This window comes from Colletes latitarsis, chromosome 9 (genome assembly GCF_051014445.1).
Source record: "Colletes latitarsis isolate SP2378_abdomen chromosome 9, iyColLati1, whole genome shotgun sequence".
NCBI classification, from domain to species: Eukaryota; Metazoa; Arthropoda; class Insecta; order Hymenoptera; family Colletidae; genus Colletes; species Colletes latitarsis.
In genome coordinates this window covers 24,067,290-24,094,797 of record NC_135142.1, presented here as the reverse complement: position 1 = coordinate 24,094,797, position 27,508 = coordinate 24,067,290, and the positions used below count along the sequence as shown (strand labels likewise).

The 27,508-nt window shown below is 33.5% G+C and overlaps 4 protein-coding genes across 8 annotated transcripts; 2 read left to right on the top strand and 2 right to left on the bottom strand.

The window, feature by feature from the left end:
• Positions 1 to 288: 288 nt before the first annotated feature.
• On the bottom strand, positions 289 to 14,795 carry Nompb (intraflagellar transport protein 88-like protein nompB). Of its 2 annotated transcripts, none has more exons than XM_076772858.1 (17): positions 14,702 to 14,795; positions 14,154 to 14,331; positions 14,017 to 14,067; positions 12,338 to 12,513; positions 11,703 to 11,898; positions 11,406 to 11,623; positions 11,067 to 11,298; positions 10,663 to 10,820; positions 10,398 to 10,584; positions 10,131 to 10,317; positions 9,926 to 10,073; positions 9,731 to 9,842; positions 9,591 to 9,659; positions 9,229 to 9,520; positions 8,842 to 9,036; positions 6,484 to 8,321; positions 289 to 2,701 (listed from the first exon to the last, which is right to left on the bottom strand). In XM_076772858.1, the coding sequence occupies exons 2-16, from the start codon at positions 14,286 to 14,288 to the stop codon at positions 8,206 to 8,208; spliced, it is 2,472 nt and encodes an 823-aa protein (XP_076628973.1). In that variant the 5' UTR covers positions 14,289 to 14,331; positions 14,702 to 14,795; the 3' UTR covers positions 289 to 2,701; positions 6,484 to 8,205. The 2 variants fall into 2 exon arrangements, with proteins under 2 accessions (XP_076628973.1, XP_076628972.1); XM_076772857.1 differs by lacking the exon at positions 14,702 to 14,795 and adding an exon at positions 14,424 to 14,629.
• Positions 14,796 to 15,215: 420 nt separating this feature from the next.
• Positions 15,216 to 20,618, top strand: Ceng1a (Centaurin gamma 1A). Of its 2 annotated transcripts, XM_076772863.1 has the most exons (13): positions 15,216 to 15,383; positions 15,491 to 15,723; positions 15,830 to 15,971; positions 16,331 to 16,462; positions 16,679 to 16,836; positions 16,904 to 17,046; positions 17,118 to 17,316; positions 17,423 to 17,525; positions 18,001 to 18,228; positions 18,296 to 18,413; positions 18,586 to 18,798; positions 18,891 to 19,035; positions 19,117 to 20,618. In XM_076772863.1, exons 1-13 carry the CDS (start codon positions 15,218 to 15,220, stop codon positions 19,291 to 19,293), a joined length of 2,157 nt encoding a protein of 718 aa, XP_076628978.1. In that variant the 5' UTR covers positions 15,216 to 15,217; the 3' UTR covers positions 19,294 to 20,618. The 2 variants fall into 2 exon arrangements, with proteins under 2 accessions (XP_076628978.1, XP_076628979.1); XM_076772864.1 differs by lacking the exon at positions 15,216 to 15,383 and having other exon boundaries at positions 15,552 to 15,723; positions 15,814 to 15,971.
• Positions 19,930 to 23,677, bottom strand: LOC143345569 (protein zwilch homolog). Of its 2 annotated transcripts, XM_076772867.1 has the most exons (12): positions 23,386 to 23,677; positions 22,435 to 23,316; positions 22,305 to 22,362; positions 22,105 to 22,237; positions 21,812 to 22,046; positions 21,407 to 21,742; positions 21,126 to 21,327; positions 20,962 to 21,041; positions 20,629 to 20,867; positions 20,298 to 20,528; positions 20,125 to 20,237; positions 19,930 to 20,041 (listed from the first exon to the last, which is right to left on the bottom strand). In XM_076772867.1, exons 2-12 carry the CDS (start codon positions 22,564 to 22,566, stop codon positions 19,980 to 19,982), a joined length of 1,821 nt encoding a protein of 606 aa, XP_076628982.1. In that variant the 5' UTR covers positions 22,567 to 23,316; positions 23,386 to 23,677; the 3' UTR covers positions 19,930 to 19,979. The 2 variants fall into 2 exon arrangements, with proteins under 2 accessions (XP_076628982.1, XP_076628981.1); XM_076772866.1 differs by having other exon boundaries at positions 22,435 to 23,677.
• Positions 23,678 to 23,791: 114 nt separating this feature from the next.
• On the top strand, positions 23,792 to 26,545 carry LOC143345577 (NADH dehydrogenase [ubiquinone] 1 alpha subcomplex assembly factor 4). 2 transcript variants are annotated; one of them, XM_076772894.1, is made up of 6 exons: positions 23,792 to 23,855; positions 25,356 to 25,400; positions 25,543 to 25,706; positions 25,870 to 25,961; positions 26,034 to 26,256; positions 26,368 to 26,545. In XM_076772894.1, exons 3-6 carry the CDS (start codon positions 25,562 to 25,564, stop codon positions 26,490 to 26,492), a joined length of 585 nt encoding a protein of 194 aa, XP_076629009.1. In that variant the 5' UTR covers positions 23,792 to 23,855; positions 25,356 to 25,400; positions 25,543 to 25,561; the 3' UTR covers positions 26,493 to 26,545. The 2 variants fall into 2 exon arrangements, with proteins under 2 accessions (XP_076629009.1, XP_076629008.1); XM_076772893.1 differs by lacking the exon at positions 23,792 to 23,855 and having other exon boundaries at positions 25,356 to 25,706.
• Positions 26,546 to 27,508: the final 963 nt, after the last annotated feature.

Below are 27,508 nucleotides of genomic sequence, written 5' to 3'. Positions count from 1 at the left end.
GGTGATGTTTTCATAAGTGGCGTATTCACCAAATACATTCAACGTCCGCATACAATCACACGCCACGCAAGCGCACTCGTTTTGCATGCCTGATCTTACGTATCTACGTTATACGTAAGCTATTGTACTCCGTTTAAAAAAAAAAAAAGTGTATGAAGATCCAGTCAAGTGTGACTGACGTTTCTACACATCTCCTGATGATTGCGTATTTTCAAATATTCCATACTCTCCTGGGATTTCCAACAAGAGCGGTAGAACTTTGAATCGAAATAAAATAAAAACTACAAATGATAATCATTGTTTTATTTGTACATTCGATGACATTATACATGAAATGTTGCTTCAATTTTATCAACCACAATACTTCTTCGAAAAAGCAAAGGACAAAGTATTTTCATCGTTTAAGTACAGCACGTTTAATGCTGTTTAACTTTGCGTTTTGACATTTTCTGGTACCTACAACCGTTTTAGAGATAGAGTTTTTGCCAGTTGCGTGTGACACCCTGTATACCGAGCGAGTCCGCCAATGAAGGATTGAAACATTCGTACGTAAAAAAACGAAGGCTCGGTTTAACGTGCACAGTAAGGTCATAAAAGTTGAAGAACTCGTTCAAGGAACAAGATTCGCCAAGGTGCACAGCGTGCCTCTCGCATACCTTCGACGCGTCTTATTTTTATTAAATGTTGTACCTGTTTCCCAGTTAGTCCCCATGTGCAGTTTTCCCGTGACAATTATATTACGATTACTTATCTGCAGATAAAGTCTACGATAAAAGAAATACGGAACGAACGAAATTGTACGTAATTTTCAAACGAAACCCCGGAATCGTATCACCGAAAGGGGCTCGACGAATAATACATTACGCACTATCGTTCACGGCAGATTGCAGTGAACTCGTTGTAGATTGCGCATAAACGACGATAGTCCGCTTAAATAAAGATTCAATTGTCCTGTTAGCGTTTCCGAAACGACACAGATTGAACTCAAATCGTTTAACCCTAATAATCTAACTGGGATATGACTTTGGGTCATGTACCAAGCTAAATAACTGCAGAATCTGTATTTCTACATCACATTTTCGTAACTTAATGCATTTTGTAATATGATATCAACGGTTTGAGACAGTTTTCTCTATGGATATTGTAGAATCGTGACCAAAGCGAACCGCACGAGGATGCTAGCAATATTGTTGTAAAAAATTATAAATGTTGAAATACAATAGTGAGTGTATCAGATAAAACTTGAACTTGAACAAATATAAGAAGTTAAGTGGACACTAATGGCGACTGAAATAGTAAAATCATGTACACGTGAGAGCGACCGATAACAACTGGCTGTCAAAGTTACGGACACGTGATAGCAGCCGTCAAAATGTTAAGAACCACTTTCGAGCTTTTAAGTTGAACCATAAAACGTTTGTCCGTATCTGTAGAAACAAAATATCGTCAGAGTGAATTGTGCCCAATAACAAATATGATGACGAATCGCGTATGGTGTGAGGATGTTACTCAATAGTCGGAGTAGGAGGACTGATAAAAATAGAAAATAGAATAAAAAAGAAAGACTTCAAACAGATCAACTCGAACAACGCACCATCAGGACCGACGGTTAATAGGCAAAAATTTTACTATGCATCAAGATAATGACCCTACTCGACTGAATCATATTAAGGGTACTAAGAGAAACGAAACATTAGAAATCAATTGAAGAAAATGTTTAGACTATCATTTTTGAACAACAATTAGTTAATAATTGTTAGATAAATAAACCTTCTTCGGTTACTTTAAAAACGACGGTTTTTTTTTTTATTAATAAGATCCTGTTTCTTTTAATTCGAACAGTAATTTCAGACTTTTGGCCGGTAGTGTACATTGCGATTATCAATTTATCAGACCGAAGTTCGTGTGGCACAAATGGTACAAAAGCACATGGTAGACACATTCAAGGTTGCAGGTTTCATTCATTATAGAATTGCAACAAACATGTGTCTGTCGCCGAATGGTAATCATGCATGCATTGAAAGCATAAAACCACTTGATACCACCGACGGACTCATTAATATCTACATCACTCGAATGCGATATTATCTATTTTGTACTATCTCTTGATGGATTAAAACTATATTTAAGAACAACCCTTATATCCCCTTGACTGCCTCAAAATATGCGCGAAAGGAGATGAAAGAAACTGTAAATTATGTAAACTGAGAAGAAAAACACGAAAGCTTTGAATCGAAGAATGTGAATAAATGGAGAAAAGTGAAATGAAAGAGGAGGGGGATGCTGGATCGAAGAAACACAAATAATGATAATAATAACTACCTCAAAATATTTTGAGAATAAAATAATCTCTAAAGTAAATATTAAAAAATCGTACTAATAATCCTTTTTTTCTTTTTTAAACCGCCTACTAAAATAAACTCGGCTGAGAAGTGGTTGACTCGTGATGCTCGTAGGCTTTTCACGGTCAATCCCGAAGAAGGCACCGCGAAATGCCCGCTAGAATATTCTTCCGAGCCATCAGAGTCCATTAAAATCAATTGGAAGGTGCAAAACGTCAACCAGGATAATTTAGCCAGTTGACCCGACGTAACGATTCTAATCCGCACTGCGATATACACACTCGTCCTATGGACCGCGTCATCGGCCACGATACAAAAGACGCCTCCTGGTTCCGACACCGCTCAAAGGGTAAGGTCGCCTAACCAGCAGAGAAAAACATAATTAGGTAATTATTTAGGAAATTGGCCGCCCCCCAATATGTTGCCAGGGTCATTATTTTGAACAACTTTTTCCTATACATCTTACCGCCACTAAGCCTTCGTTTCCGAGACAATAGCAAAAATAAGTTCGCGGCTATGGTTAACTTTATGTTTACAAAAACTTCTTTAACCTTTTATGCATTATATTAATATTTTTCTTCGGTTTAATCGTAAATTTTAATATGATGTACGACAACTTTTTCGACTAGCTGTACGTATCATTTCTAGACGGTTTCTTAACCCCCCCATTTGTATTCTTCTAGATCCACTATTGAGTAGGTGGTATCATGCATTACTCTCAGAGTAATTTTAAAAAAAGAATTAGGAACTGGTAACGTAACTATCAACAATGCGATCCTAGACGCGATTGACGATAATCTACGAGTCTACCTATCGCGATCGATGATCTACTATTCGTGTATCGTTCGGTATCGACCCACCAGATTAACGAATATGTACGATGCAAACAAAACGTCACGGAAGTTTTCTGAACAAGCTACATACCAGAGTTTAGCAAATTTTACTCAAAAATATCCCAAAGTTTACAGTACAACAGATTTATATCTGGACTTCCGTAGTCCAAACTTCAGCTTTAAGCCTCTATATCCCGTTGTTCGTTTTAAATCACCCATCTATTATCTACATTTTCAAAATCTGATTTAATTCTATTATTAGTGTGCGTCAATTATGGTTTCAAAACAATAATATTACCAACAGTTTCGAAGATATTCGAGTGGGTCGATTTAAATGGATCGCTTGGAACTGTATTTTGATACATTAAATAATAATTAAAACAAAAAATATGTTAATACAATTTACAAAAGAATAAGTTATCATTCGATGGCAGAACAATTGGATTAAATTTACGTGAGGTGCCTGAGTCATGAAACCGGCAAGCAAATCACAATCAACAGCTAAACCACAACGACCGGATATCTCAAGACCAACTACTAGAATACCATGCTGGTACTATTTCATTTTATCAGACTGCTCTCAACTACATGCAGAAATGGGCGACATAATGTTTTCAGAATACAAAATTAGTATTTTCCCTTATGAACAACATTTGGGCAAGCAACAAGGTCCAACTCAAAGCAAATACATTGAAAGCGACATGAAATTCATTTGTGAATCAATTTACAAATATTTTAAAGCAACAATCAGGCAAATGAAACCTCAAACAAAAATCTAATATTACTGTCCATTGTTCATAAATCAAAGTCCAAGTCTGAAGGTGGTGCAATTTCTATGGCCACTGCATGTATGTATATGTAATATACAGGGTGTTCTGCCACCCCTGGGAAAAATTTTAATAGAGGATTCTAGAGGCCAAAATAAGACGAAAATCAAGAATACCAATTTGTTGATGGAAGCTTCGTTAAAAAGTTATTAACAATTAAATTTAAAAATTTTAAATCGTTCTGGAAAAATTATTTTCGGTTGCAGGGGTCAATTACAATCATTTTTGGTCATTATATATACCCCCGAAATCCTACCCACTTTCGAGAAAAAAATTCGAGTAAGCGCTGAAAGTTTTAGGTGAAAAAAAAGACTTTCGAATCGTCTTGGAAAAATTATTTTTAGTTGCAGGGGTCAATTTCAAGCATTTTTGGTCAACAGACATATCCCCGAAATCCTACTCAGTTTCGAGAAAAAAATTCCTTACCGAAAATATAATTTCTGGCTAGAAATGTGTGTCCGAATTTTCACGCGAATCTTTAAAACGTCATAACTTCTGAACGGATTGGACAATTTTAATGTTTAAAAAAGCAAACTACGCGTATTTTGATGGAGAATATGTACAAATCGCAAAAATATTCGAAAAGTTGGTCTTTGACCCTGCAAAATGAGAAAAACCTGATAAAAATAGTCCAATTTTCAAACAACCATAACTCCTACAATTGTGAATATATTTCAATGAAACTTTTTTCTGAAGTAGAGCTCATGGGTACCCACAAAAAAGTATTAGACAACTTTTCTGTAGGGCGTCAAATAAAATTACTAAAAATCAAAAACGAATTTTCAAGAAAAATCGACAGGGGGTAGGTGCCTAAATTTTTCGGCGAAAAAAAAAAATTTGAAATCGTTCTAAAAAAAATATTTTTAGCTGTAGGGGTCAATTACAACTATTTTTGGTGAATACACATACCCTCGAAATCCTACTCAGTTTCGAGAAAAAAATTCGAGAAGGTGTGAAATTTTTCGACGGAAAAAAAAAATTTCAAATCGTTTTGGAAAAATTATTTTCGGTTGCGGGGGTCAATTGCAATAATTTTCGGTGAATAGACGTACCCCCAAAATCCTACGCATTTTCGAGAAAAAAATTCAGTACGGTCGGAACTTTAAACGTTAATAACTGTTTAACAAAGCTTTAATCAACAAATTGGTATTTTTGATTTTCTTCTTATTTTGGCCTCTAGAATCCCCCATTAAAATTTTTCCCAGGGGTGGTCGAACACCCTGTACATGGGAGAAATATGATAAGCTTAGTAAAAACGATCCTCGGTGACACTAGGAAATCAAAGATCCCCCCAATTTCCTGGACAAAAAATTGGAAACATCTTGTGACGTTTCAGAGTGCACTTTTCATGTACGATAATGGACTACCCTTTCGTTAAGAGCATGCACCGGTTATGTATGATCTTTACCGCATGAATTATAGAGCTTCCGTGAATTACGAGACCATTATCACCAAGGTCTCGATTAAACCTTAATCGAATAGAATTCCCTCGAGTCCAGCGGCTCGTTGAATTTTTCAATAAAATCGTTTCTAAAATCAATTGCATTTGAATATCGATAAACGAACTGTTAAAAAATAATAATTGTCTTCTGAAACGGTATATCACCGTAATCACGATAAGGTGGCACTGAGATATTATCGAGGCGCGATCGATTTATTGGAATTTCGTTTATCGTTGATTTATTGGATGTTATTTTTAGTGTCACTTTATAATTATTGATGAAATCGCTGGATCCGAACACGTTTAAAAACACGTGTTACCTACGATAGCTGTCATTCGATGGTTATCCCTCGAGTTTGTTACACGCGATTGAAAAACGAGACGGCGCTCGTTCAGAGACACCAGTGCGTATAAACTGCGCGATTTCAATATCAAAGGCATAAAGATGATACGATCGAAGCGCCGTGACGCGGTGTGAAAACGAATATCATAATAATTGTTTGCAAGAAAACTTTACGCGGTAACGATCAGACGAAAACAATATTTCCATCGACGATCGACGATGTTTGACAAACGTGATCGTTAACGTCCCGTTCGACGTCGCCGCGCAGCTAACAATAAAAGTTAATAGAGTCACAAGTAGCAAAGTCTAATCGAGGAATACGCGAAAGGCAACATATGAATATTGACGAGCAACGATAAATGTTAATTTCAGAATTCCGAAAGGCTGAGTCGCCGTCATAAACCGATACCTATCATTAGTAATACGTTAACGATAAATGACAATACGTGCAACATTTCAAGGCCCCCTCGTGGGCTCGTCTTCGCGATGTATACACAAGTTTACCTTAATTCCACTGATTTTAACGTTAAGGACACGAACGTATCGATAGAGGCTGGGTAAATAAACAGATTCCGATTTCAAAATGTACACGCAATTAATTCGAAACAAAGACCGGTTCGGTCGATAAACAACGGGACCCGAAAAGCGCCAAATATCGCACGTGTTCGACGAAGGAAAATGAGAAACGCAAGCTCACCCAAACGCTTTCTATGTACGACTGCTTCCTCCGCCGACGCTTCAATTTGCGATCCTCTTCTATCCTTCCTATGTTGGGTCCAGTTACAGGTCAATGACTGCGAAGTTCCTCGAGTGAGAGACGTAAGTACGTGACAGCGTACGCACACGTACGAGGACGTGGGTGGGACACCGTGTAATGTTCTCGGTCCCGGAGGAGTACTATCTAGTCGGTCGTGCCTCCAGATCGTCGCTTTCCCCACTACTCGAATCTTCGAAACCGTATCGCAGCGTGGCCAGATTTGGCATAATTGAGTGCATCGACGGCAACGATAGTAACGACGAACTTCCTTTAGCGCCTAACAGAATGGTGGGGAAAGCACAGCCCGCGTGTACGTAGCTCGATACTTTGCGTGTATGAACGAATCGTACTCGCGCCACACACGCAATTTAAGCACAATGCCGACTTTACGTAGAAATAAGTGATGTAAAGCTTTAACAAAAAAAAAGAAAAAAATTAATCAAGAAAACATGATCGTCGTATCTGACAAAATAATGACTCCACAATTATCCGGTTTGATGATATTTAATAACGGTCCTCAACGAATGTAAACAGTGTCGAATAAATTTTTATCTATGCGACGAATAACTTTTATTTTATGCGTACGTCGCGAACAAAAGTTTAGTCGAATAAGGATTTTTCGTGAAAAAAATTTATTCGAATGACGTCAATGAACGATTACGTATTTATGCGTTACGTGAACGGGAATTGGAAATTTGTAATGTAAAGATTCATCAATGTTCTATGTTCTAAAACGTGTAAATTCATAAGTTTTGTATCTTTATAACAAATTTAGGAAAAAGTTTAGTAAATATATAAGTGCATAAATTTTTATTTATATTTGAATCGAGTTAATTCGATACAAATGCACTGCTACTCCACGATAAGTGCTCACAGCTCGTTGCGACGCTATATTTGATGCTATTGCGTGGCGTAAAGGGTAAATGTTAGCTCGTTAGCTCGGCGCTTAACGAATTAATATAGGACGATCACAAAAATTAAAGTTTATCTCGATTATTTTTAAAACAAAAACACTTGATTTATAACACGAGTTAGGCGACACCTAATTGAGTAGGGGCATCGAAGCGATAGCAACTCTGACGCTGGTTACTGTCCACGCTTTCGTATGCTCCTAAAGGAACACTCGCATTGTGCCCGTTGAATGAAGTTTGAAAGTAGCTGCAATAAAATAACATCCGTCTCCTAAACTACCATACACTGAATGGAGTTTGATTAAATTGGCCACCGTGTTTAAATTTAGATCGTTGCAATCGGTCGACCCTCGTGGCTTCATAACATACGACACCATGCTACGCGCAACTAAATATCTTGCATTCCGCAATGATAATTAAGAAATTCGTAATACGCGTCTAGACTGAAATCTTATTGAAATCTAGCTATAAAGTGCCGATAAAAACGTTATTTGCAAACATAATTAATATTTGTTTAAATATACGATTGTCTTTTTTTGAAAGACTTTGATATGAAATACTATTAATTTTTATGACACGCGTTTCAGCGCGCATGAAGTCATTGACACAAAGTTAATCGTCGATGTCAAATTTTCTGTCAATGTTTCATTTAATTTCTAAAGTTGTACAAACATCAATCGCGATACGACTTATATTACATTAGTAGAAACAGTACAGTGCAATAAAGAAATGATAAACATTATATTTCACGTTACTGTGGTAAAAGATCATCACCGAGTTCTTCATCGCCGAAATCATCGTCCCTTTTTCCGATGGATGTCATGGGTCGGATAGGGAGAGGACCTACTGGATCTACATACGAAGTACCTGAATAAAATATTTCATAACGTTTGCTATTTTAGTTAGCAATTTGTAGATTAACATCATCTTATCTAGCATTTAATTGTACACCATTTTTAACTATTCGAAATATATTATAGACCCGCGTAAAGTTTGAGAAGTACTATATAGAGGAGAAGCAAGAATGGACTGTTTAAAATAGCCAAACCCATTTATCATTTGTTCAATCCATTAGGGCAATTCAACCATCATCTATAAATCATTCTTGTTAATGGTCATTTCAAATAAAGCTACGCAACTCTGAAACTTTGATAAGTCTATCGAATGTTCCATACTTGCAAAGGCAATATGACCAAAAATATTTTAACATATTATATTATTATATGTATATGTCTTTTAATTCGAAATACATCTTTTTTCGGTCGTTAATGTTACAAGAACTCTTCTAAAGAATTCGAAAGAAAAAAAACGTCTACTGCTTTTAAAATTGAATTAACGATAAAACTACTTATTTCATACAACGATTTTAATTTTGAATAATACGTACTCGGTTGATCATTCACATCGGACACCGTTTCTGCGTAATTTTCAGTTGTAGACATTCGATTAGGCCGTGAAACACCAGCACTACTCAAACTTTGAGTATCTCTTCTACCAAAAGTGGGACTTGACCTGTGATCTGACAATACACTCATCCCTGAACCCGTTCGCGATGACGCCCCGCTATTACTCATTCTCGATCCTATAAACGAACGTAAATATAGCAATTTTATGTATTGGGTTGAAACATCCGCTGCACTCTCCACATCTTGCGAGAAAGTCGTAAACAATGAAGGAGAAAAATAAAATTTGAAAAAAAAGCGGCACGAAGTTATGTTCCAACCCAATACATGCAACAACGTATACTAAGTTTAAAAATATATATTTCCTGTACCTTGTCTTGCTGATCCTTGTCTATCTTTTAGTTCCTTTGCTTTTTCGGCTCGCTTTAATTCCGTTGCATATAATTGTGCCTCCTTTAAACCAAGATCGCTACATAAACGAACCAAAAATTTAAGACATTCAACATTTTCAGGAAATTTCTCGTGGATATCTTGATACTCTAAAAGAGCTTTATGAAATTGGCCAGTTCGTCTTAAACATGCCGCGACAAGTAATCGCCATCTTGGATCATCGGGAGCAAGTTGCACTGCTTTTTTGAAATAAACTAAAGCCTTTTCGGCAACCTTAAACATATAACAAAATAACAGTGTATTTCATATATATGATACAAAAGAAGAACGTTAAAATCTTTACCTGCATTGATACGAAATATGATCCAAGCCAATCAATTACTTCAAAATTCGCAGGGAAAAATCTGTAAGACTAAATAAATCGAAATTTTAATATAATTATAGAAAGTAAAAAAAAAATAATTCACGAATGATAAAACTTACATCGCTATAAAATTGATATGCTTGTTGTTTATCTCCAGTTCCATCATACATTTCTCCTATCTTTTGCAGAACTCCAGGGTCAGATGGTATTATACCCAGCAACTGATTAAACCTATGTTTCAAAATAATTTTACATAAGTTAATTATTCATAGCGAATTCAAATTGGAAATAAAATTTAGAAACAATCGTAATACCATTCCGATGCTTGGTCTATATCGTTCGTCAGTTGATACAAATGACCAATTTGATATAGTGTTTGTGGATCGTGTCTAACAATATTACGAATTTTCCAAAAGCATTCCAATGCTTCTTCGTACATACCTTGTTTTTTGTACACTAATCCTATTAAGTAAAATTTCATTAATATTCCGTTTCCATACATCTGTTAATAAAAATTACCTAAATTATAAAGCGCCTGCACATGACTAGCATCCGTGTCTAATGCACAAAAGAGAAGCTCTCTAGCAATATGTAATTCGCCCTTTCTGATCGCGCAAGCGGATAAATTAACATAAGCTGCTGCATTGTAAGTATCCGCATTTCGAGCGATTTCTCCGCATCTTTCTGCTTGATCGTAATCTCCTTGCTAGGAGTTAAATAAAAATTACTAAATTGTAATGCTAATATTTAATTCATAATCTGTACATATCTAGTGCAAGAACTCACAAGGAAATAAATAAACGAAAGCATGGTCGCAGCTGCGCTATTAGCTTTACTTTCTCGATTTTCGAACATTTTCAATGTATCGATAGCTAACTGAGTTTCTCGATTGTGTAAAAATACCATAGCTTTACTAATTTCTAAATCAGCAGCTAGTAGTCCATAAGCTGAAGATTTTATAGTATCGACACACCTTAACATACGATTATAATTAATAGAATCAATAATGTGATCAAGTTGATTTTACGATAACGTAACCCCAAAAATTTACCAAGCAAATCCCGCGGTAAGCGTATCCTCGATACTAGGTGCTATAAGTTTTGCAGCAGAAAGTATGGTTTTCTCAGCTTCCAATTTCAATTCTTTCTCTAACTTGGATAAATCATCATTTTTCAAAGTTTCATTTAATATATTAGAAACAACATCATCCTATGAAATGTATAAATACAATTTTTGAAAAGAACAGAATAGATATTTTTTTAAGAGTCAGCGATTTATACGTGCACTGTGCTTAGCGTTTATTATTCAGAAAGTAATAACTTTTAATTACTATGCCAAAGTAAATGTGCAAAAAATTAAAATCTCTTAGTTGGTAGAATGCTTGTAGTTACTGAGTGTGGGCTATATTCAAAGCAACATTTTATATAATGACATTTTTAAACATGCCCAACTCACAGTACTTATGTTATATCTGTCCTCCTGATCTATGTTAAGTTGAACTTCTAATAACTCTAAAAATGCTCTTTTCATTTTATCTCTATGAGACAATGCAAAATGGCATAAAACAGCATGCAACCCTGCTTTAAATTCAGCTCTTTCTTTCATCACCCATTCAAAACTATTAGCTGCTTCTTCTAAACGACCCATTTGTACAAATAACATTCCAATGTTATGCATTATTTTTATTCTGTGAATTGTTTAGCAGCAAGTTATTATTAATATAAATAATAACGATAAAAATTCAATAACAGAAACCCAACAATTCATATTAACGATATACTGCTATTTTCTTACCTTAAGTCTTTATGAGCTGCTGGTGCTTGATCAAATGCCATTCTATACATTTTAATTGCCTGGGACAATTGCCCCATTTTAACATATATATTTCCCATATTCACTTTAAGTCTAGCACTGTTACTGAACATTCTATTTCTTGTTATAGCTTGATATGTAGCTATAGCTTCTGTAAACATATTATTGTTCGTATATTGAGTTGCCAAATTAAAAATAACCTGAAAAATTGCATAATGTTAAATATTTTCAATGCTATTCTTTCCAATTACATATAATAAAAGAAATGTTGATACTTACAGCAAATGTTAAATCTACATTGTGACTGTCACTGAGTCCAGCTTGCTCTTGCAGTCTAATAAGAGCCCGTTCTCTTGAAGATGCTTCTCTTGCTCTCTCTAGAGCAACTCTCATGTTGTTTTCATATGCTGCTTCTACTGAATTCTCTATTATCTCCATTATTTTTCTTTCAGTTACTTTTATTTTCTCTGTTGGCCTATTTAAAAAATTATTAAAATATCAAATTTTAAAATCTCATTTTTACATATACAGGGTGTTCAGCCACCCCTGGGAAAAATTTTAATGGGAGATTCTAGAGGCCAAAATAAGACGAAAATGAAGAATACCAATTTGTTGATGGAGGCTTCGTTAAAAAGTTATTAACAATTAAATTCAAAAATTTCAAATCGTTCTGGAAAAATTATTTTCGGTTGCGGAGGTCAATAACAATCATTTTTGATGAATAGACATACCCCCGAAATTTTGCACATTTTCGAGAAAAAAATTCAATACCGGCGGAACTTCAAACGTTAATAACTTTTTAACGAAGCCTCAATCAACAAATTGGTATTCTTGATTTTCGTCTTATTTTGGCTTCTAGAATCTCCCATTAAAATTTTTCCCAGTAATAATAGTAATTAATATTATGATCTTACGTGTCTTCTTTCCCAGTTTCTAAGGGTGGTGCAGGTCCTTTAACACTACTACTCATATTAAGTGGATCAAAAACTTGACGACTGCTGCTGGTATAACCAGCACCTCTGACTGCAGTCATTGGCCTAATACCACTAGTACTTGGACGTACAGAAATACCTGTACCGGTTCTATGAAACTGGAAATATTAAACAAAGTTAAGGAACATTCCTAGTAAACGGCCCGTTCACGGATCGGGGTGAGTTATACATCATTCGATTCGTCTAATTCAGTACATTATTGATATGCATTTCATTATCTGCGGAAATTCGTTATTTTTTTATAAACTGCTTGTAAAGTTAGAGTGAAAAAGTAAGGTTAAGTACATTTTTTGACAGGTTCACAGATAGAACCAAGTGACTATTGTTGCTATGTTCATGTTACAAATTATAAATGATTGATTTAATTTGATAATGCTATGTTGTCAAATGGGAATTTGTAGAACGTGTATGCATAAAAATCATTTTTTTACGCATAGACTTTGCATGAGTCGGTCAGGTAGACAGTATTATCCCTCCCATATAACCTAGACCTACTCAGACAGTACTCATAGGTAGACAGTACATGCAGCAACAGTAAAAAAATACCACCCCCCTCTGACAGTGTTTACAAGTAAAAAATATAATAAATTACTATTGTACGCAGTACGTTGGTTTAACTTGTTTTTATTATTAAATTTCATTATCATCTAAGTCTGGTATATTTTGATTTTTTACAGAATCAAATCAAATTTTTGAAATTTCTTTTATTAACTGATTAAATAAATCATCCTTTCCTTGCTTGGAAGATTTATAAAATACGCAATGGCTTAAGTATCCAATGAAATTATCTTTTTTGTTGAAAATAGAAAATAGAATGTGAATGTGGTTTTCTAAAAACAAACTCAGCTACAGATGTTTTAAAATTAACATATATGCTAACATATAATTATGAGCAATGTTGTGTTATTATATAACTAAAATTAAATAAAAATACTGCACAACAATTGGAAGGGTAGAGTAGAATGTCGAAACTGATAAATCAACATTTTGTCGTAGAAAATATCACACAGGCCATTTGAAAATTAATCACAATATCAATTTTGAAGATTACTGATGCTTACATGAACTAAATTGAAACCACTTGGAGTCATGCCACACATTTTTTAATCTTTTTTGTAACATATAATACTATCAATATTTTATATTTTCAAGAAGAGTAACTTCATTGTATACCTGAGCCATTATATATTTAGTAAATGTACCTAATAGGAAAATGGTGATTTATTCAATGAGATATTAGCAGAAATAGCAGAAATTTCATTCAATAAATGATTAACAAATTAACATTTGACTACCTGGCATTTTGAACACAGTAACAACAGTTACTTGTTTCCACCTGTGAACCTGTCAAATTATACGTAACCTTACTTTTTAAAATAAACTTACTTTGTAAAAATAGTGAATTTCCGCAGATAATGAAATGCATATCAATAATGTACTGAATTAGACGAATCAAATGATATATAACTCATCCTGATCGTTGAACAGGCTGTTTGCTAGGAATATACCAAAGTTAAATATTGCAATAACATTATAAAATGCAAATGCATTTTATGCATTTAATTATATAATATACTATTTAAATTTATAATCTTACTTACTCCACTTGATGTACCTAAACGCATTGCAGTACCAGGCACCTTTGGTGTAAACTATTGTAAAATTAAAAAATCAGATTTTTTTTATTTAAAGCAATAAACAGTTTTTGATAACATAAGGTATGTTTATTATCACTTACAATTGATCTTCTTCCATACCCTGTATTAAGAGTTTCGTGAAAAAAATCATCTTGTTCAATATCTTTGATATTATATACTGATGAATAATCATTATATCCATCATATATATCATCATCAAGTTGTGCAGCAGTCATTATAAATATTTCTGTAAAATGCCGTTACTTAGGCAAACGGGCACTGTAAACATACATTTTAAACAAAGCAATAACCAATTTTACGATACTTATAATAAATCCATAAATAATATTTTTTCTTTAATCTTAATTTACCTGTAATATAATATAACCAAATTAGAATTATCCTGAGAAACGAACAATAATTGCTAAAAACTGCATTACACAATTGATTTGTCTTTCGAGTTTTCTACGTAATAAATAGAATTTTTCTAGTTACATCTGCGTTTACAACACCAAATAGATACTTTTATATTGTTATAAAACAGATTCTATTACAGCTAATTGTGACAAAATTATTTTGTATTGAACTGATCTTTATTAAATATTAAAAACTATAGTGGTATGTTCTTATAAGGTAAAGTCCATATTACATTGAAATGCAAATTGCACGCAATTGCATTGAACAACGGGACCTAACATTTATGGGTTGGCAATGTAAGCGTAAGCTATCGTATGCTTTTTAGGCAACTGATCCATAATATCATGAAGTTTCGCAGTTAGTTTACGTAAAAAGGAAAAAAGTACATATTTCGATAACGTATCTTTTCACGTCACAAGTTTTCTATTTCTATCGAATAACCGATCAAGAAATTACTATTTACTTCAATAATTTTTCATTGGCAGCTTGACAAGATATTCTAATTTTGTTGTTTCCCAGAAGGCGGAGTTATTTTATGCACCAGCAGTGTCAGATAACCTCTGGTTTCTCTAAGACCAATAATGTTGATAAATATTCAAATTTGACATGTATTATTCGATAACACGTGAATTTCGATACATAAAATTATGTGAAAATACTTTTAATCGTTGACTACGCACGCGAAATGCAGTTCAAGGCTGTATCTGTAATGTGATCTCGTAAAGTAATTTAAAGTGATTTCAAGAAAATGACAACTGAGCAGAGCGTGCACGATCATTCTCTTGCAATTAGACAAGAAATACAACGTTTCGAAAGTGTTCATCCATCCATATATGCTATTTATGACTTGATAGATCTCATATCTGATACACATGTTGCAAAACAGATTCGCGAACATGTTGTTGCAATCGAAGGTATATGCAATAAAAATTGATTGAAAGCATTTAAATACTTTTTTTTAATTTTCTTTTACATTTCCTTTCTGTACTGCAAAATAATCGTAAATTATTCTATATTATAGATTCCTTTGTTAATAGTCATGAATGGACATTGGCTAGAGATGTTCCGGAATTACATTTAGGAATTATTGGTTCGTCTGACTCAGGAAAATCTGCTTTAGTTCATAGATATCTGACTGGTTCTTTCATGCATGAAGAATCTCCAGAAGGTGGTCGTTTTAAAAAGGAAGTTTTTATCAATGATCAAAGTTATCTCTTATTAATTAGAGATGAGGGTGGAGTACCAGAGTCACAAGTACACAAAATGATTTACTACATTATATGATCCATGCATTCGCATATATATATCATTTGGTAACATATTTTGCTTTAACATTTAACACAGATATCAATCATTTCAGTTCTCCGCTTGGATAGATGCTTTATTGCTCGTGTTTAGTTTAGAGAGCGAAGAAAGTTTTTCGATAGTTTGCAGTTTCTATAATAGAATGTGTTCATTTCGAAATATGTCAGAAGTACCAAAAATACTTGTAGGAGTACAAGGTAAAACATACACATTCTCTTTATGTTTATAAAATATTTCTTAACTGTTTTAGCGCCACGCAGCGCGATCGCGCTGTTCGCGTTCTGTGCTGAAATGTGCCGCGATGTTTGGTCACTTTTGAGTATTTAGTATTACGTTTCTGATATGACTGATAAAATTTTTACGAATATACAATTGAATAGCAATATGAAGCGCGAGCGCGCCGAGCGGCATATTTCGACGAAAAAAAAGCAGCGCGATCGCATCGATCGGTATTAAAAACTCCTGGCACTAAAACGGTTAATGCACAAATCCTTTACTTTTCTACAACATACATTTATTAGTTAGTATCAAATTATATTTATTTCACATTGTTTAGATTCAATAAATGATTCCAATCCTCGAGTTATAAAAGATGTTAGACCACGGAAATTGGCATGCGATCTAAGGTGTCCTTATTATGAAACATGTGCTATTTATGGTTTAAATGTTGAAAGAGTATTTCAAGATGGTAAATATTCTAAAATAATTTACAATGCTATACAGTTTTTAATTTGATTAAAATGTAATTTTTAAATAACAACTTACATGCAGTAAGTTCACACTTTTATAATAGGTAAATTCTATATGTAAATAACATACATATTTGTTACACATTTTCTTACACCATTACTGTTATTCTTCAGTGACTTTGATGATTATTCTGAGAGTATTCTGAATATTACAGTGTGTCAAAAAATTATACAACATGTATCTGCAAAACATTATCGATGTAATGGACAACAAGCAACAGATAATGAAACAAAGTATCCTGTTTCAATGATTGCAAAAAACGTACAGCTTCTTGCCAAAGACATGGAAGCAACAAATTCATCAAAACTAAACGTGAGTTATCAACTTGTAATATATTGAAGTAAAGTTGTAATTATTTAATAAATCATTCTTTCCACAGACGTCTGATAAAGATGAAGATTCGCGATCTCTTCACGGTAGTTTGACTCAAAATGATTCTGGAACGATAAGTGATAATTTTCATAATGTACAGAATCAGCATGGGGATCTAAGATCCTCGATTTTAACTCCAACTACTATCAGGTTTAGCTGTTAATATTTTATCTTATTCGATAATGAAATTATACATAACTCATTATATTTTTGTATTGCAGGAAATTTAGAAGAAAATCTAATATTTTTACCCCATCAAAAAAAGAGAAATACAATATGGGTGAAATGGGCGTTGGAAGGGAAATACCAGTGAAACAAGGATACTTATTTAAACGCAGTAGTAAATCTTTAAAAGAATGGAAAAAAAAATATGTTACATTGCTAGAAGATGGTCGTTTAACTTATCATTCCAGTTTACATGTAATTATTATTTTTACACGCAACTAAATATTTGTATGGTACAATAAATCGAATATTGTATTAAAAAATTTTAAGGGTTATGTATATGTACATATTGTTTATTTAGGACTATATGAATGATGCCAATGGAAAAGAAATATTATTACAATACGTAACTGTGAAAGTGCCTGGAAAAACACCTAAGGGTTCAAAGTCATCCAATGCTCAAGGTGCGTAATAAATTATTTAAATATTCCATTTTGTTAATCCCTGTAGTGTCGCGTCACTTGGACTACAACGATAGGTTAAGACTCGGCTACTCTGAATAATTGTGTACTTGGTTTATAAGTTTCGAACGTCGTCTCTAGCTATTTCGCGTAATTCTTTCGTGATTCTAACTGATTCCGACGCGGGCGATCAAGATCCTTGACCTCGCATACGTTCTCCCGATCGTCTTTTGGATTTTCTTTGAGCCGACTGCAAATGCCCTCGGCACGTATCGCGGAACATTTTCGATAATTATCGATCCTTCGAGAACCGTGTTCCGTGACACGTGCCTACTATCGATTTTTACACCTGACTCACCGATTTCGGGAATTGTTCGCACGCGGCCCGCCCCCGCTTCCTTTGTCGTTTACCGCCTTTCGGCTCGACGGAACAATCCCAATTGGATCAAGTTCATCATAAATATATCTTAATTTGCAGAGGATAGTTTCGAATTTTCTATTATTTCGTTAGAAAATAAGACTTGGCATTTTGAAGCAAATAATGCTGAAGATAGAGATAGTTGGATTTCTGCTATAGAACAACAAATTTTATCAAGTTTGCAAAATAGCGATGGCGATAAAAAGAACGAAACTGATGCTTTCAAAATGCATTGTATAAAAAATAAAGTATCAGGAAATGACGCGTGTGTAGATTGTGCAGCACCTAGTAAGTAACCTTTTGTAGAAATGTATTATAAATACTTTTATATTTTATACTTTCAATTATATTTTAGATCCAGATTGGGCTAGTCTAAACTTAGGTGTATTGATGTGCATCGAATGCTCGGGAATACACAGAAATTTAGGTTCACACATATCGAAAGTTAGGTCACTGGATTTAGACGATTGGTCGTAAGTGCGATGTAACTACTTGTTTTGAAAGAATAATTTTTTATTTAGATAATAATAATGTTACCGATAAATGATTCGATTTTGAGGATACATTTATATAAATTCGAACGAATATATTTTTAGTTATGCATGTATTGTTTTATGGCATAAGTAGACGTGACAATTACTTTAGCGCAGGTCAATTAAGTGTAATGTTAGCCCTTGGTAATGACATAGCAAATAGTGTTTGGGAATATTGTTTAAACGGAAAACAAAAACCGAATTCAGATTCTCCTAGAGAAGAAAAGGAGCAATGGATCAGATGGAAATACGAAGATAAAATCTTTTTACCACCAATTAACCCAAACATTTCTTTAGGAAAATTGCTTATTGATTCAGTTTGCCGGTAAATATTCACAAATTGCAAGTGAACTATAGTTGCATTGTTATAGATAATTTTTAGATAATTTGTTTTCTTTTGCATGGTACGTGACGTAGGGGCGATATGAGAGCGTTTACATTGTGCTTGGCCAGATGTAGTTACGAAGATATTAATATGTCTGTCAGTATGGAAGATTTAAGGACACCTCTCCATTTAGCTTGTGCCACAGGAAACTTAGCTATGGCACAACTTTTAATATGGGTGTGTGTTTCTTATTCTAATTATATTATAGAAATGATGTAAAAAGGTATGATGTACTTGTACATTATTAAACCGTTACAGCATAAAGCAAATCCACATAACCTAGACCATGAAGGACGTACGTGTATGTCATACGTACGAGCACTTGAAAGAACGCTTGACAATTCATCGGATTCTATGGAAATGCAGAAGCTTCTTGAAGTACTTGAACAAGCTACTGTCTCTGGAGTAGATGATGTAGAAACGGCTCAGTATTAAAACTGTTTACGTTACGTACTTATTGCATGCAAAGCCATGCTTTAATTAATGGCTTAGAGTTGATATAACTTTTATTATTAACGGTACTGATACTCAAAAATGCAACCAAAGTATGTTAAATGAATTTGAAACAGAAAGCGGTCTATTTCTATAAAATAGCATTCTGTACTGTGTTAAAGAAGATTTACATTGTGTATAACAGTCTGTCTCCTTTTAAATGTTGGCTACAAATTTCGTAAGAAATTTGACCACATATTTTAATAAATATAACATACTTTGCATATATATTTGTACATTGAAAAGGACTTTGAATTAAAAATATAATTCATATTATTATAAATATATATTTAATGAGGTTTAGGTCAGTGAAAGTAATGTCTAATAGTAAATTGGAGTGTACATTATCAATGACTGAGAGTACAAACACTCGTAAATCTAGTTATATTTATACACAAAATACATTCAATGTATTTGAAGAATGCTTTTATAATTTTTATTTTATTAATTATGAATTAAACATATGATTACCTCGCAGTATATTTCTTTTATTTTAGGCGTCTCCCAAAAAAAATTATACTTTTGAATTTATTTATCTTTCTGTGTTTTTTTTTTTAATTAATATTTTCACATAAAAATTGTATATAGTATACAAATTTTTGCATTAAAATTTTCTTAAAAGCAATATTTTATTTAAATTTATTAGATGAACAAATAGCATTCGTAACATAATATTCTTCGTATAAATTGTCTAAAAGGTATTAAAAAAAATTTAATGATATACACAGATAAAATTTCATGTTATGTATTATACTTCTAAAATAAAATTCTTACCTGGAGGATTAATAACTGTTGGAAATAAAGGTAATCGACTATAGTATTTAATAGTTGTCAATTTTGATAACTTGGATTGTGAAGAAAGTGAAATTCTTCGTGTAGTAGGAATCCTGTAAACAATGTATGGTTGTTTTTAGATGTAACACTTTTATTAGAATTATTAAACTTACTCCTTATTCAAATTATCGATTGTTGAAACGGGAAGGGGAACATTTAGACTGTAGATTATGTTTTGATGCAGATCATGATAATTTTGTATAGGCGATTCTTCGCAAACGTATTGTTTGAAAGCACATAAAAATAAAGGCTTTAGATCATTAGTTGAATATTCTAAATTATTTTGAATAAGTAACATAAACTCCAAACATACATGAATTTGTACCATATACATTAATTTTTTCCTGGAAACATTAGAAGATAATGACATATATGTTATATCGTTATATGTAACAAAAGAGCATTATTGAAAATATAATAATAATATAATTTGATTACACATACCTATAGGAATCGACTGTAAATTCACCACGCGACACATTTCCTAATTTGTGGTCTATATCATGTAGGTCAACAAGTCCTGCATTTATTAAAATATACATATAGTCTCTGAATAATTTTGTAAAACCCATATCTACCACATATTCCAATGGTAAACTACCAGACAGTAAATGTGAAATTATTCTGTGCTCATTTGGATTGGAAATAATTTTGGCGAATCTTGTTGAATTTGACAAATTTACCTAGCATGTATTAATTGCATAACTAAAGATAGTTCTTTTTATTACGTTTGATAAAAAGTAATAAAAATACTTTTCTTAAAAATTTATATTATACCTGTGAAGAACTCTCATTTATTATAATTTCTTCGAGTATTATACGAATACACTCTGTCATTTTAACATAATTTGTATTCTCTACAAGTATATATAAACACATATAATTTTATATACGAATGAATATATATGTATATTTGTGTTTATTGCATAAGATTCACTTACTGATGAGCAATTCCCATAAAAAATCTGTAAAATCTAAGTTATATCTGCCTGGAAGTTGTTCTATATATTGTTCAATTTTCAAATTATTATCTAAACATTCATTTACAAAATTAATTTCACGTGGATCGTTAATATCGACATTTTTATAACTGTAGTCTTCATTTAATAAAAGGTCTAAATTTCTTATTATTGTACCATGTTCCTATTTTAAATAGCAAAATAATATTATGAGGTATTAAAAATACATCGTGAATAGTTGGAAAGTTAAAACTCTAAAATACCTCTTTATATGGACTTGTGAAATCATGTGGAAATTCTAAGAGAGTTGAAATATTAGAAGTTACGTTTTTATTATATTCTTCTATAATATTCAAGTATTGATTTAACAACAATAATTGGGTCCACAATTCTTTCAAAGGACTAATTTTTGATCCTGTAACAACTTGAACTACCAAATTATTCTTTGATGCTCTTGTGGATGAATATAATGATAAATTACAAGTATCTACTTCTATGCTTAAACTTCCTTTAAAATTGCGTTTTACATTTTCATCCCAATTAATCATTTCTTCTTTTGTTCCAAATAAATCAAAAGTATTAAATGCAGATACAATAACCTACATACAAAAAGAAAATAAAATGACTAATATATGTATGTATAATCATCAAAAAAACATGGTACACACATTATATTCTTGTACATGTGAAAGTTTTAAATGCTGTTGAAGAATGCTTGAAGAAGAATTTTTGATAACATCAAAAGTTTCAGTATCAGCTGAACAAACTTCAATTGTAGTAAACCATTGCCCTTGAATAGTTGTACCTAATAATCTACATTTTTTCTTATCCTCACCATTGCAAAGTGCAAATATTGGAGGGAAAGCATCCGTTATTAATTCAATACATGCATTTAATGCATCACTGAAATAAAATTATATTTTTTATATCAAATAGTTTTTATTATACTTGCTAATTTTACCATGCTTCCACTCTGCTTAATGGTAGATATTTTTCTTCTGTTTTGGACCAACTTTGTTTTATCACCATAATACTATCCTCAAAATCAATATCATCAAATGAATATTTCAAAGGTGATCCAGTAACATTAAATTCTAAAACATTTATTCAAGTAATTTGTATAATCAAAATAAATGATTCAATGTTAGATGGCAAACTTACTGTTTGTTTCATCATTATCAATGTGTTCAGAATCATTATTCAAAGATTCTGTACATTGCTAAATGTAAAGAAAGAATAGATTATACGCTTATTCATTAAAAAAATATACAATCCATTATAATACACATACTTGTTTATACAAAATAATACTCGGCGAATCCTTATATTCCGGAAATAGTCGAGCCACGTACGACAAGTAAAGTTTATTCACTTTTATAGACGGATTTAAAACTTTTCGTAATGTATCGAGTTCATAATTCATTTTGAATAATTGTTTATGATTATAAATGGTTCAAAAAGTTATAATATAACCTTATAATAATACTGTTTTACGTCAGAACACGCGTAATAGGGTACATTGTTAGATTTCTTTATATTTTACGGCGGTTTTACAAATGTGAGCTTTTTCTCCTCACTCTTAAACGGCTGAAATCCGACCTCACGTTAGCGAATATTGTGCAAAATATTACTCATCGATTTAATTTATTTATAAAACGTGTATAATGTATAAAATATTCCTTATGTTTATATTAAGAAAACATCAAATTAAAACATATTTTCCATGCTTTTTATTTACATTCTCCCTTGCCTTTCCCATTAATTTCTTAATTTTTATCAATTCTAAAGTTTTGTAATCCGTTATAGCTATTCCAAATATTACTCGAATCAAATCAGCATCTAATTAACTTCTTTAATCATTTTTCTACACATTTTTTCATGCAATTAATTAGTTGCAAACGATTACTGGAAGCGATAGTTATTTTAATCCTTGTGCTACAAATTAATACAGGTTTACAGGTGTGATTTATTCGGATATTCAGGGTCTTACATCTGACTATCGCTAAAAATACAAAAAGAAATAAAATACATGACGCCATCTAATATCGGGGATTCTAACTGCTAAAAAGTTGCCAGGATCACAGAATACTAAAGGAGGTATACGGGGTACAGGTTCCCCCACTCCTGCTACTCCTATTACACACAGCTTGATTATTCACTAATTACTTTTTTCCTAGAATTAAATTATGAACTTTTAGAATTTAAGAATATAGTATAAACCCTTGGCAACATTCAAGAATACTTTTTGTAACCATTCCGCCCGTAATTAAGAAGTTATTAACAAATATCGAAAGTCGGAACATCTACGGCTATATTACTGTGTGCTTTAATAGATGAATTATCAACTTTTCTATATTATTACACATATTTCTACTACCACATCACCAAGTAGATATTCCTGGCAACGTTCCAGGACCAATTTTGCAACGATCCTTGCTCTAACTAATTAGTTATAATAGCATGCCTCGAAATTTTGATAGTACGTTTTATAAACTGTTAGTTGCATTGTGTTAAGTAATACACCGGTTTTACTCCCACTTAAGAGACATATATTTGTTCTGCATAACAGCCAGTATATTAGATCGCATTGAAAATTTATGAGTAATATTTTGCGCAACATTATTCTAAAACATTAAAATGGTATACGTATTTTTAATTTCATTTATGTAATTAGTTTTGTTACCAGTTACGCGTCCGACATGCGGCTGGTTCAGTTCAGTACCAGAGATGCCAGATTCAGCACCCGGTGCCCTACTCACACATGGAAGATCACGCGTACGTGAGCTCGTAGAGTTTCGGAAAGTTGACAAAGGCAAACTGACACATGCCCCCTTTCTCGATTATTCCGAAGCTGCCCGAAGTAATTTCGGACCGCCTCGTGGGAGTCGAGAGAGAACGGCTCACATTTGCCTTCTCGCTCTTAACTGAAATCCGACCTTCCGTCTATGGCATACGATTCGGAATCTCGACTGCCCAGGCATTTTTACTTGCCTTTCCTAGAGTTCATTACTGAACTCTGCAAATTACTCCTGGTTAAATTACTCTGATGACCAGTATTGACAAAAGTACAGAACTCCCGACAACTTTTGACACCATACAGCGACTGTTACTGACTGCTCCTGATTACTGCTTGCCTCTGCTGGACTCTGCTGACCATCGCTTATATTTTTGACAACGTACAACGATTACTACGACTCCTGCCTTCCTCTGTCGGTCAGCAGTGGTCAGCGATGGTCAGCTGACGTCGGAAGATGTTGGCAATAGCCAGTAGTAATCGTTGCACGTTGCCAGAAATATAAACGGTGGTCAACAGTGGTCAGCAGCGGTCAGCAGAGGCCAGCTGAGGCCAAGGGACGCTGGCAGAGGTTAACAGAGGAAGGCAGGAGTCGTAGTAATCGTTGTACGTTGCCAGAAATATAAGCGGTGGTCAGCAGAGGCCAGCAGTGGCAAGCAGAGATCAGCAGGGGCGAACAGTAGCATGTAGTAATTGTTATACGATGTTAGAAGCATCAGGGGTGGTCAGCAGTGTTCAGCAGAGGCCAGCAAAGGCATGCACAGGCAAGCAGAAACCTGCAAAGGAAAGCAGAGACTTGTAGGGGCATGCAGTAGTAAGTATTAATCGTTATACATTATCAGAAATACCTGCAGTGGTCAGTAGCGTTCGGCAGAGGCCAGGAAAGTTCAGCAGGGACAAGCACACGCTGATTGAGATCAGCAAAGGCCAACAGAGGTTAGCAGAAGTCAGTAGTAATCGTTATAGGTTGTCAGAAATATGAGCGATGGTCAGCAAAGTCCAGCAGAGGCAAGCAGTAATCAGGAGCAGTCAGTAATAATCGCTGTATGGTGTCAAAAGTTGTCGGGAGTTCTGTACTTTTGTCCGTACTGGTCATCAGAGTAATTTAACCAGGAGTAATTTGCAGAGTTCAGTAATGAACTCTAGGAAAGGCAAGTAAAAATGCCTGGGCAGTCGAGATTCCGAATCGTATGCCATAGACGGAAGGTCGGATTTCAGTTAAGAGCGAGAAGGCAAATGTGAGCCTTACTCTCTCGACTCCCACGAGGCGGTCCGAAATTACTTCGGGCTGCTTCGGAATAATCGAGAAAGAGGGCATGTGTCAGTTTGCCTTTGTCGACTTTCCGAAACTCTACGAGCTCACGTACGCGTGATCTTCCATGTGTGAGTAGAGCACCGGGTGCTGAATCTGGCATCTCTGTTCAGTACTTCGGTGGACAATCTCTCTGCTTTCTGTAGTAGAGGTTAGAACACTGAGTATACATTGAATGTGTGTATGTTAAATTTCTTATTTTTATATAATTTTATGTGTTAAATACTGAAATGTTTTTGTAAGGTTTAAATTACATTTATCAGTTTACCATTAGAAAATGAAAAATAACGTAGCATTTTAGTTACTTTAACTATGGGAGGCATATATTCTCGGATCACGAGGCCAATTCGCAGATACAATATCGAGAATCGTGCACATAAAATTATTTCAAAAGAGAAACCAATAGCTGCACCTCAATATCCCTCAGTAGCCCAGCAAAAAGAAATTGTAGATAAATGTAAGTTGTTTTTTAATGAATTATGTAATCCGTTTGTGCATTTTGAAATAAGTGTGGCAAATCTAAAATAGAGGCAATTGCAACTTATATTAGAATATTACGTTTGTTATATTTATCAACAATAACAGTTTATAATGTTTTTATGATATATTTTTTATGTCAGTACATCCTGATTTTATGGATACTTATTCTAAAAAGGATGCACAGTTGGATGATCGCTTAAAAAGTGTCTATGTCTCATCCATTGATTCAGAGGTATGTTTCCTTTAAACAAGGCTTTAATAAAATGAAATTGCAAGGATAAAAAGAATCTTCCATGTACTTCAGAATAAATCATGGTCGAAGAATGGAAGTTCAACCAAGCCTTTACCACAAGAAAAATCTGATTATGTTGAATCTGATGATGGATTCCGTGATCCGGTTGTAGTACCTGAGGGTAAATGTTCCCTAAGGCAAGCTTTGAATTTTCTTAGAAAGTACAAAGAAAAGTTTCCTGAATATACTGTAGAACAAATAGCTCTCGAATATAAGCTAGACAAACAAGTAGCAGGTAAATATACGTATTGGAGAAAATGATAATAGCACAACAACTGCTATTTTTCTGTTTGGCCATAAAAGTATGTCAAAGTTATTCATTAACGTGTTAATATTTTTATTTCAGCAAATATTGTGGAGCATTTTAGAGTCCCTGAAACTAAGCATATAAATACAATTAATAGGTATCCAGCAACCTCTGTGAAAAAGTTGTTAGAGGAGATGAAGTCTAAAGGTCCACATGATCTATAAGCATTTAAAGGATGATGATGAGTAAATAGTAATTTATTAGGCACTGTAAGAAATGCATTTAATGTAATTCAATTGACCTTATCCTAAATGGTATAATGTGTAATTTATTTTTATACATTAAATTACACTTGTAAACAAAAAACATTTTAAGTATATGTTTACAAATTTAAATTTAATTTATGAAATAAACTTTTCTGTATAAATAAATTAATAATTATATAACTGTTGTTATTTAAAATAAAATTTGTATATTTTTCATTCCCTCATAACGGTATTATCAATGGATTGATGATATTCTTTTGAGGAAAATGAGCACGACTATTTGTCATATTTCTGTGAAATTTCGTTTTCTTTGATATTTTGTTACAACTACCAAAGCAGTCAAAATGATTCATTCGTAATTTCTAATAAAACTTGTAAAAAATTTACCGTAATTTTCTATAAAAAAATGAATAAACTCTTATTTCTATTGGCACAAACAAATACACTATAATTGTTGGTAGTTCTAGTATTGAGCATTCAAATTTTCACTTGTAATATAGATAGAAGAGAAACCAAATTATATATTAGTATATTCAGAATTAAGTAATTAACTCGAATAAAGATTATAAATATTGAAAACTGAAGAACGTGTTAACATATCTAAATCTTCACGTGCGATCAACCATAACGAACAGAGGCACTACTTCCTGATTTCTGGTACCGCGGGCGCCCAGGCGTCCCGAAGCACCGGCTATCATGCCGAGAAGAAGGTGCAATTATTCGTCACTAGTAACACCTCGCCTATGCAATGCACACATACAACGTGCCTCGTGCTATCTGTTACCCACCGTCCGTTTTAACGTTCTATTTAATAATGAGAATATCGTGCATCGTTAGAAAGAGAACTGTCCGTGTTTGGACTATGCCTAGGAACGTGTGTCAGCCCGTCACGTGGCGATCAAGCTAAGCTCAACAAGCTCTTCAGGGGCAGGGAAACATGTCGGAGAAGGTGTTCGTTCGCCTAGGATTATCCG

Coding starts and splice junctions, on each gene's coding strand:
- Ceng1a (XM_076772863.1), top strand. CDS start 15,218: ATGACAACTGAGCAGAGCGTGCACGATCATTCTCTTGCAATTAGACAA. Junction 15,972..16,330: donor AATACTTGTAGGAGTACAAG/GTAAAACATACA, acceptor CACATTGTTTAG/ATTCAATAAATGATTCCAAT. Junction 18,229..18,295: donor TGTAGATTGTGCAGCACCTA/GTAAGTAACCTT, acceptor ATTATATTTTAG/ATCCAGATTGGGCTAGTCTA.
- Nompb (XM_076772858.1), bottom strand. CDS start 14,288: ATGACTGCTGCACAACTTGATGATGATATATATGATGGATATAATGAT. Junction 11,624..11,702: donor ATGTAGATTTAACATTTGCT/GTAAGTATCAAC, acceptor GCAATTTTTCAG/GTTATTTTTAATTTGGCAAC. Junction 8,322..8,841: donor CGATGTGAATGATCAACCGA/GTACGTATTATT, acceptor TATTTTATTCAG/GTACTTCGTATGTAGATCCA.
- LOC143345577 (XM_076772894.1), top strand. CDS start 25,562: ATGGGAGGCATATATTCTCGGATCACGAGGCCAATTCGCAGATACAAT. Junction 25,707..25,869: donor AAAAGAAATTGTAGATAAAT/GTAAGTTGTTTT, acceptor TTTTTATGTCAG/TACATCCTGATTTTATGGAT. Junction 26,257..26,367: donor GCTAGACAAACAAGTAGCAG/GTAAATATACGT, acceptor TTTTTATTTCAG/CAAATATTGTGGAGCATTTT.
- LOC143345569 (XM_076772866.1), bottom strand. CDS start 22,566: ATGAATTATGAACTCGATACATTACGAAAAGTTTTAAATCCGTCTATA. Junction 20,868..20,961: donor TAAATGAGAGTTCTTCACAG/GTATAATATAAA, acceptor AATACATGCTAG/GTAAATTTGTCAAATTCAAC. Junction 20,529..20,628: donor TTTACAGTCGATTCCTATAG/GTATGTGTAATC, acceptor TAATGTTTCCAG/GAAAAAATTAATGTATATGG.